The sequence below is a fragment of the Ascaphus truei genome, chromosome 5, assembly GCF_040206685.1.
Source record: "Ascaphus truei isolate aAscTru1 chromosome 5, aAscTru1.hap1, whole genome shotgun sequence".
NCBI classification, from domain to species: Eukaryota; Metazoa; Chordata; class Amphibia; order Anura; family Ascaphidae; genus Ascaphus; species Ascaphus truei.
In genome coordinates, this window is record NC_134487.1 from 3081920 (window position 1) to 3092690 (window position 10771).

A 10771-nucleotide genomic window follows, 5' to 3' on the forward strand; every position below is an offset into this window, starting at 1 on the left:
ACTGCGCCTCGCACGGGAGACACAGTTCTGTGTATACACTGTGCCTCGCACGGGAGACACAGTTCTGTGTATACACTGCACCTCGCACGGGAGACACAGCACTGTGTATACACTGCGCCTCGCACGGGAGACAGCTCTGTGTATACACTGCGCCTCGCACGGGAGTCACAGCTCTGTGTATACACTGCACCTCGCACGGGAGACAGCTCAGTGTACACTGCGCCTCGCACGGGAGATACGGCTCTGTGTATACACTGCGCCTCGCACGGGAGATACAGCTCTGTGTATACACTGCGCCTCGCACGGGAGACACAGCACGGTGTATACAGTGCGCCTCGCACGGGAGATACTGCTCTGTGTATACACTGCACCTCGCACGGGAGTCACAGCTCTGTGTATACACTGCGCCTCGCACGGGAGACACAGCACTGTGTATACACTGCGCCTCGCACGGGAGATACTGCTCTGTGTATACACTGCACCTCGCACGGGAGACACAGCTCTGTGTATACACTGCGCCTCGCACGGGAGTCACAGCTCTGTGTATACATTGCACCTCGCACGGGAGACAGCTCTGTGTATACACTGCACCTCGCACGGGAGACTCAGCTCTGTATATACTCTGCGCCTCGCACGGGAGTCACAGCTCTGTGTATACACTGCGCCTCGCACGGGAGTCACAGCTCTGTGTATACACTGCGCCTCGAACGTGAGTCACAGCTCTGTGCATACACTGCGCCTCGCACGGAAGATACTGCTCTGTGTATACACTGCGCCTCGCACGGGAGACACAGCACTGTGTATACAGTGCGCCTCGCACGGGAGATACTGCTCTGTGTATACACTGCACCTCGCACGGGAGTCATAGCACTGTGTATGCACTGCGCCTCGCACGAGAGACACAGCTCTGTGTATACACTGCGCCTCGCACGGGAGTCACAGCTCTGTGTATACACTGCGCCTCGCACGGGAGTCACAGCTCTGTGTATACATTGCACCTCGCACGGGAGTCACAGCTCTGTGTATACACTGCGCCTCGAACGAGAGTCACAGCTCTGTGCATACACTGCGCCTCGCACGGAAGATACTGCTCTGTGTATACACTGCGCCTCGCACGGGAGACACAGCTCTGTGTATACACTGCGCCTCGCACGGGAGACACAGCTCTGTGTATACACTGCGCCTCGCACGTGAGATAGCTCTGTGTTTACACTGCGCCTCGCACGGGAGACACAGCTCTGTGTATACACTGCGCCTCGCACGGGAGACACAGCACTGTGTATACTCTGCACCTCACACGGGAGACACAGCTCTGTGTATACACTGCGCCTCGCACGGGAGTCACAGCTCTGTGTATACACTGCGCCTCGCACGGGAGACACAGCTCTGTGTATACACTGCGCCTCGCACGGGAGACACAGCTCTGTGTATACACTGTGCCTCGCACGGGAGACAGCTCTGTGTATACATTGCGCCTCGCACAGGAGACACAGCTCTGTGTATGCACTGCTCCTCGCACGGGAGACAGCTCTGTGTATACATTGCTCCTCGCATGGGAGACACAGCTCTGTGTATACACTGCGCCTCGCACGGGATACACAGCACTGTGTATACACTGCGCCTCGCACGGGAGACACAGCTCTGTGTATACACTAACCTCGCACGGGAGTCACAGCTCTGTGTATACACTACGCCTCGCACGGGAGACACAGCTCTGTGTTTGCACTGCACCTCGCACGGGAGATACAGCTCTGTGTATGCACTGCATGTCGCACGAGAGACACAGCACTGTGTATACACTGCGCCTCGCACGAGAGACACAGCACTGTGTATACACTGCGCCTCGCACGGGAGTCACAGCTCTGTGTATACACTTCGCCTCGCACGGGAGACAAAGCACTGTGTATACACTGCGCCTCGCACGGGAGACACAGCTCTGTGTACACTGCGCCTCGCACGGGAGTCACAGCTCTGTGTATACACTGCGCCTCGCACGGGAGATACTGTACAGTGTATACACTGCGCCTCGCACGTGAGTATCCGCTCTATACATATAGAGCGCCTCGCACGGGAGACACAGCTCTGTTTTAACACTGCGCCTCGCACGGGAGATACTGCACAGTGTATACACTGCACCTCGCACGGGAGACACAGCTCTGTGTATAAACTGCACCTCGCACGGGAGACACAGCTCTGTGTATACACTGCGCCTCGCACGAGAGATACAGCACTGTGTATACACTGCGCCGCGCACGGGAGATACTGCATTGTGTATACACTGCGCCTCGCACGGGAGACACAGCTCTGTCTATACACTGCGCCTCGCACGGGAGACACAGCACTGTGTATACACTGTGCCTAGCACGTGAGTGTCCGCTCTATACATATAGAGCGCCTCGCACGGGAGACACAGCTCTGTGTATACACTGCGCCTCGCACGGGAGATACTGCACAGTGTATACACTGCACCTCGCATGGGAGTCACAGCTCTGTGTATACACTGCACCTCGCACGAGAAACACAGCACTGTGTATACACTGCGCCTCGCACGTGAGTGTCCGCTCTATACATATAGAGCGCCTCGCACGGGAGACACAGCTCTGTGTATATACTGCGCCTCGCACGGGAGACACAGCTCTGTGTATACACTGCGCCTCGCACGGGAGATACTGCTCTGTGTATATACTGCGCCTCGCACGGGAGACACAGCTCTGTGTATACACTGCGCCTCGCACGGGAGACACAGCTCTGTGTATGCACTGCACCTCGCACGGGAGACACAGCTCTGTGTATACACTGCGCCTCGCACGGGAGACACAGCACTGTGTATACACTGCGCCTCGCATGGGAGTCACAGCTTTGTGTATACATTGCACCTCGCACGGGAGACAGCTCTGTGTATACACTGCACCTCGCACGGGAGACACAGCTCTATATATACTCTGCGCCTCGCACGGGAGTCACAGCTCTGTGTATACACTGCGCCTCGCACGGGAGTCACAGCTCTGTGTATACACTGCGCCTCGCACGGCAGTCACAGCTCTGTGTATACACTGCACCTCGAACGTGAGTCACAGCTCTGTGCATACACTGCGCCTCGCACGGAAGATACTGCTCTGTGTATACACTGCGCCTCGCACGGGAGACACAGCTCTGTGTATACACTGCGCCTCGCACGGGAGACACAGCTCTGTGTATACACTGCGCCTCGCACGGGAGACACAGCTCTGTGTATACACTGCGCCTCGCACGGTAGACACAGCTCTGTGTATACACTGCGCCTCGCACGGGAGACACAGCTCTGTGTATGCACTGCACCTCGCACGGGAGACACAGCACTGTGTATACACTGCGCCTCGCATGGGAGATACTGCTCTGTGTATACACTGCGCCTCGCACGTGAGATAGCTCTGTGTTTACTCTGCGCCTCGCACGGGAGACACAGCTCTGTGTATACACTGCGCCTCGCACGGGAGACACAGCACTGTGTATACTCTGCACCTCACACGGGAGACATTGCTCTGTGTATACACTGCGCCTCGCACGGGAGTCACAGCTCTGTGTATACACTGCGCCTCGCACGGGAGACACAGCTCTGTGTATACACTGCGCCTCGCACGGGAGACACAGCTCTGTGTATACACTGTGCCTCGCACGGGAGACAGCTCTGTGTATACATTGCGCCTCGCACGGGAGACACAGCTCTGTGTATGCACTGCTCCTCGCACGGGAGACAGCTCTGTGTATACACTGCGCCTCGCACGGGAGTCACAGCTCTGTGTATACATTGCTCCTCGCATGGGAGACACAGCTCTGTGTATACACTGCGCCTCGCACGGGATACACAACACTGTGTATACACTGCGCCTCGCACGGGAGACACAGCTCTGTGTATACACTAACCTCGCACGGGAGTCAAAGCTCTGTGTATACACTACGCCTCGAACGGGAGACACAGCTCTGTGTTTACACTGCGCCTCGCACGGGAGATACAGCTCTGTGTATGCACTGCATGTCGCACGAGAGACAGCACTGTGTATACACTACGTCTCGCATGGGAGTCACAGCTCTGTGTATACACTGCACCTCGCACGAGAGACACAGCACTGTGTATACACTGCGCCTCGCACGTGAGTGTCCGCTCTATACATATAGAGCGCCTCGCACGGGAGATACTGCACAGTGTATACACTGCACCTCGCACGGGAGACACAGCTCTGTGTATATACTGCGCTTCGCACGGGAGACACAGCTCTGTGTATACACTGCGCCTCGCACGGGAGACACAGCTCTGTGTATGCACTGCACCTCGCACGGGAGACACAGCACTGTGTATACACTGCGCCTCGCACGGGAGTCACAGCTCTGTGTATGCACTGCACCTCGCACGGGAGATACTGCTCTGTGTATACACTGCGCCTCGCACGGGAGACACAGCTCTGTGTATGCACTGCACCTCGCACGGGAGATACTGCTCTGTGTATACACTGCGCCTCGCACGGGAGACACAGCTCTGTGTATACACTGCTCCTCGCATGGGAGACACAGTACTGTGTATACACTGCGCCTCGCACGGGAGACAGTTCTGTGTATACACTGCACCTCGCACGGGAGACAGCTCTGTGTATACACTGCGCCTCGCACGGGAGATACAGCTCTGTGTATACACTGCGCCTCGCACGGGAGACAGCACTGTGTATACACTGCGCCTTGCACGAGAGACACAGCTCTGTGTATACACTGCGCCTCGCATGGGAGTCACAGCTCTGTGTATACACTGCGCCTCGCACGGGAGACACAGCTCTGTGTATACACTGCGCCTCGCACGGGAGTCACAGCTCTGTGTATACACTGCGCCTCGCACGGGAGACACAGCTCTGTGTATACACTGCGCCTCGCACGGGAGACACAGCTCTGTGTATACACTGCGCCTCGCACGGGAGATACTGCTCTGTGTATACACTGCGCCTCGCACGAGAGACACAGCACTGTGTATACACTGCGCCTCGCACGAGAGACACAGCACTGTGTATACACCGCCTCACACGAGAGACACAGCACTGTGTATACACTGCGCCTCGCACGGGAGATACAGCTCTGTGTATACACTACGCCTCGCACGGGAGACACAGCTCTGTGTATACACCGCCTCACACGAGAGACACAGCACTGTGTATACACTGCGCCTCGCACGGGAGATACAGCTCTGTGTATACACTGCGCCTCGCACGGGAGACACAGCTCTGTGTATACACTGCGCCTCGCACGGGAGACACAGCTCTGTGTATACACTGCGCCTCGCACGGGAGATACAGCTCTGTGTATACACGGCGCCTCGCACGGGAGATACAGCTCTGTGTATACACCGCCTCGCACAGGAGATACTGCTCTGTGTATACACTGCGCCTCGCACGGGAGATACTGCTCTGTGTATACACTGCGTCTCGCACGTAACTCCTCCTATTACCCCATATAACCGCTCCCTATAACGCCTCCTTTCCCGCCATATAACCCCTCCCTATTACTCCACCTATTACCCCATATAACTGCTCTTATAACTCCTCCTATTACCCCATATAACTCCCCCTATTACCCCATATAACCTCTCCCTATAACTCCCCTTATTACCCATATAACTGCTCCCTTTAACTCCTCCTATTACCCCATATAACCGCTCCCTATAACTCCTATTACCCCATATAACCCCTCCCTATAACCCCTCCTTTTACCCCATATAACTCCTCCTATTACCCCATATAACCCCTCCCTATAACCCCTCCTTTTACCCCATATAACTCCTCCTATTACCCCATATAACCTCTCCCTATAACTCCTCCTATTACCCCATATTACCCCTCCCTATAACTCCTCCTATTACCCCATTTAACCCCTCCCTATAACTCCTCCTTTCCCCGATATAACCCCTCCCTATAACTCCTCCTATTACCCCATATAACTCCTCCTATTACCCCATATAACCGCTCCCTATAACTCGTCCTGTCCTCCATATAACCGCTCCCTATAACTCCTCCTTTCCCCCATATAATCCCTCCCTATAACTCCTCCTATTACCCCATATAACCTCTCCCTATAACTCCTATTACCCCATATAACCCCTCCCTATAACTCCTCCTATTACCCCATATAACCTCTCCCTATAACTCCTATTACCCCATATAACCCCTCCCTATAACTCCTCCTATTACCCATATAACCGCTCCCTATAACTCCTCCTATTACCCCAAATAACCCCTCCCTATAACTCCTCCTATTACCCCATATAACCCCTCCCAATAACTCCTAGTATTACCCCATATAACCCCTCCCTATAACTCCTCCTATTACCCCATATAACCGCTCCCTATAACTCCTCTTTTCCCCCATATAACCCCTCCCTATAACTCCTCCTATTATCCCATATAACCGCTCCCTATAACTCCTCCTATTACCCCAAATAACCGCTCCCTATAACTCCTCTTATTACCCCATATAACCCCTCCCTATAACTCTTACTATTACCCCATATAACCGCTCCCTATAACTCCTCCTTTCCCCCATATAGCCCCTCCCTATAACTCCCCCAATACCCCATATAACCGCTCCCTATAACTCCTCTTATTACCCCATATAACCCCTCCCTATAACTCCTCCTGTTACCCCATATAACCCCTCCCTATAACTCCTGCTATTACCCCATATAAACGCTCCCTGTAACTCCTCCTATTACCCCATATAACCCCTCCCTATAACTCCTCCTATTTCCCAATATAAACACTCCCTATAACTCCTCCTATTACTCCATATAACCGCTCCCTATAACTCCTCCTATTACCCCGTATAACCCCTCCCTATAACTCCTGCTATTACCCCATATAGCCCCTCCCTATAACTCCTGCTATTACCCCATATAGCCCCTCCCTATAACTCCTGCTATTACCCCATATAACCCCTCCCTATAACTCCTCCTATTACCCCATATAACCGCTCCCTATAACTCCTGCTATTACCCCATATAGGCCCTCCCTATAACTCCTGCTATTACCCCATATAACCCCTCCCTGTAAATCCTGCTATTACCCCATATAACCCCTCCCTGTAATTCCTGCTATTACCCCATATAGCCCCTCCCTTTAACTCCTGCTATTACCCCATATAACCGCTCCCTATAACTCCTCCTATTACCCCATATAACCGCTCCCTATAACTCCTGCTATTACCCCATATAGGCCCTCCCTATAACTCCTGCTATTACCCCATATAACCCCTCCCTGTAAATCCTGCTATTACCCCATATAACCCCTCCCTGTAATTCCTGCTATTACCCCATATAGCCCCTCCCTTTAACTCCTGCTATTACCCCATATAACCGCTCCCTATAACTCCTGCTATTACCCCATATATCGGCTCCCTATAACTCCTCCTATTACTCCATATAACCGCTCCCTATAACTCCTCCTATTACCCCATATAACCCCTCCCTATAACTCCTGCTATTACCCCATATAACCCCTACCTATAACTCCTGCTATTACCCCATATAACCCCTCCCTGTAACTCCTCCTAATACCCCATATAGCCCCTCCCTATAACTCCTCCTATTACCCCATATAACCGCTCCCTATAACTCCTCCTATTACCCCATATAACCCCTCCCTATAACTCCTCCTATTACCCCATATAACCGCTCCCTATAACCCCTCCCACTACCCCATATCACCCCTCCCTATAACTCCTGCTATTACCCCATATAACCGCTCCCTATAACTCCTCCTATTACCCCATATAACCGCTCCCTATTACCCCATATAACCGCTCCCTATAACTCCTCCTATTACCCCATATAACCGCTCCCTATTACCCCATATAACCGCTCCCTATAACTCCTCCTATTACCCCATATAACCGCTCCCTATAACTCCTCCTAATACCCCATATAACCCCTCCCTATAACTCCTCCTATTACCCCATATAACCGCTGCCCATAACTCCTATTACCCCATATAACCGCTCCCCATAACTCCTCCTATTACCCCATATAACCGCTCCCTATAACTCCTCCTATTACCCCATATAACCCCTCCCTATAACTCCCACAATACCCCATATAACCGCTCCCTATAACTCCTCTTATTACCCCATATAACCCCTCCCTATAACTCCTACTGTTACCCCATATAACCTCTCCCTATAACTCCTGCTATTACCCCATATAACTGCTCCCTGTAACTCCTCCTATTACCCCATATAACCCCTCCCTATAACTCCTCCTATTACCCCATATAAACCCTCCCTATAACTCCTGCTATTACCCCATATAACCGCTCCCTATAACTCCTCCTATTACTCCATATAACCGCTCCCTATAACTCCTCCTATTACCCCATATAACTCCTCCCTGTAACTCCTGCTATTACCCCATATACCCCCTCCCTATAACTCCTCCTATTACCCCATATATCGGCTCCCTATAACTCCTCCTATAACTCCATATAACCACTCCCTATAACTCCTGCTATTACCCCATATAACTCCTCCCTGTAACTCCTGCTATAACCCCATATAACGGCTCTCTGTTGCTCCCCCAGCATACTCATTACCCGCAGTTTGCGGGTGCTCGGTACTCGGGTCGGTCTCCGCGAGGTCGGTACGGAGACGCTCTCTTGGAGTTAGACGGGGCAGTGGGGGAGCTGCTGGACACGGTGTGGGCGAGCGGGGTGCAGAATAACACCCTCGTCATCTTTACCTCCGACAATGGGTCAGTAGCACACCGGGGGGGGGGGGGTGGGAAGGGAAGGGGGGAGGTAAGAGTGAGGGGGAAGGGTGGGAGTGATGTAGGAGGTAGGAGTGAGGTGGGAAAGGGGGGAGTGAGTTGTGTAGGATTGAGGTGGGAAGGGGGAGTGAGGGAGGTAGGTGGAGAGGGGGAGCGGGTGTGAGGTGGGAAGGGGTGAGTGAGGGGAGGTAAGAGTGAGTGGGGAAGGGGGGAGTGAGGTGGGAGTGAGGGGGAAGGAAGGAGCGTGAGGTGAGGGGAGGTAGGAGTGAGGTGGGAAAGGGGGAGTGAGGGGAGGTAGGAGAGAGGTGGGAAGGGGGGAGTGAGGGGAGGTAGGAGTGAGGTGGGAAGGGGGGGAGTGAGGTGGGAAGGGGGGAGTGAGGGGGGTAGAAGTGAGGTGGGAAAGGGGAGAGTGAGGGGGGTAGGAGTGAGGTGGGAAGTGAGGTGGGAAGGGGGGAGTGAGGGGGGGGTAGGAGTGAGGTGGTAAAGGGGGAGTGAGGGGGGTAGGAGGGAGGTGGGAAGGGGGGAGTGAGGTGGGAAGGGGGGAGTGAGGGGGGGTAGGAGTGAGGTGGTAAAAGGAGAGTGAGGGGAGGTAGGAGTGAGGAGGGAAGGGGGAGAGTGAAGGTAGGTAGGAGTGAGGTGGGAAAGGGGGGATTGAGGGGGGTATGAGTTTGGTGAGAAGGGGGGGTGAGGTGAGAAGGGAGGGAGTGAGGTGGGAAGGGGGGAGTGAGGTGAGAAGGGGGAGTGAGGTCGTGAGGTAGGAGTGAGGGGAGGTAAGAGTGAGGTGAGAAGGGGGGGAGTGAGGGGAGAAGTGTGGGAGGGGAGGTAGGAGTAAGGTGGGAAGGGGGGTGAGTGAGACAAGGTTGGTGTGGGGGGAGTAAGGGGAGATTGGAGTGAGGGTGAAGGCGGAGGGGGGGGAGGGTGAGGAGAGACTTTCCGCTCCGTGGCGGGGGTCTCTTTTTCTCAGAGTGGGAGTCTCTCCGCTCCGTGGCGGGGGTCTCTTTTCTCAGGCTGGTGGTCTCTTCGCTCCGGGGTCTCTTCTCAGGGTGGCAGTCTCTCCATGGCGGGGGTCTCTTCTCAGGGTGGCAGTCTCTCCGTGGCGGGGGTCTCTTTTCTCAGGGTGGCAGTCTCTCCATGGCGGGGGTCTCTTTTCTCAGGGTGGGGGTCTCTCCGTGGCAGGGGTCTCGTTACTCAGGGTAGGGGTCTCTCTGTGGCGGGGGTCTCTTTTGTCAGGATGGGGGTCTCTCCGTGGCGGGTGTCTCTTTTGTCAGGATGGGGGTCTCTCCATGGCAGGGGTCTCGTTACTCAGGGTAGGGGTCTCTCTGTGGCGGGGGTCTCTTTTCTCAGGGTGGCAGTCTCTCCGTGGCGGGGGTCTCTTTTCTCAGGGTGGCAGTCTCTCCGTGGCGGGGGTCTCTTTTCTCAGGGTGGCAGTCTCTCCGTGGCGGGGGTCTCTTTTGTCAGGGTAGGGGTCTCTCGGTGGCGGGGTCTCTTTTCTCAGGGTGGCAGTCTCTCCGTGGCGGGGGTCTCTTTTGTCAGGGTAGGGGTCTCTCTGTGGCGGGGGTCTCTTTTCTCAGGGTGGCAGTCTCTCCGTGGCGGGGGTCTCTTTTCTCAGTGTGGGGGTCTCTCGGTGGCGGGGGTCTCGTTTCTCAGTTTGGGGGTCTCGGTGGCGGGGTCTCGTTTCTCAGTTTGGGGGTCTCTCGGTGGCGGGGGTCTCTTTTCTCAGGGTAGGGGTCTCTCTGTGGCGGGGGTCTCTTTTCTCAGGGTAGGGTCTCTCGGTGGCGGGGGTCTCTTTTCTCAGGGTAGGGTCTCTCGGTGGCGGGGGTCTCGTTTCTCAGTGCGGGGGTCTCTGTGTTGCGGGGGTCTCGTTTCTCAGTGTGGGGGTCTCGGTGGCGGGGGTCTCGTTTCTCAGGGTAGGGTCTCTCGTGGCGGGGGTCTCATTTCTCAGTGTGGGGGTCTCGGTGTTGCAGGCCTGAGACAATGCGCATGGAGAGAGGCGGCAGCTCC

General features: G+C 54.9%; 1 protein-coding gene across 4 annotated transcripts in view; it reads left to right on the forward strand.

The window, feature by feature from the left end:
- Positions 1–10771, forward strand: part of ARSA (arylsulfatase A) — a 158896-nt gene that overhangs the window by 89878 nt on the left and 58247 nt on the right. For all 4 annotated transcript variants that reach the window (XR_012801584.1, XM_075599241.1, XM_075599242.1 and 1 more), the window contains exons 5-6: positions 8586–8755; positions 10735–10771. The exon at positions 10735–10771 is cut by the window's right edge and continues 88 nt beyond it. Coding sequence is in view for 3 of the 4 variants with exons in the window: in XM_075599241.1 (XP_075455356.1) it covers positions 8586–8755; positions 10735–10771 (207 nt within the window). In the remaining variant the exon portion in view is untranslated. The remainder of the gene's footprint in view (positions 1–8585; positions 8756–10734) is intronic.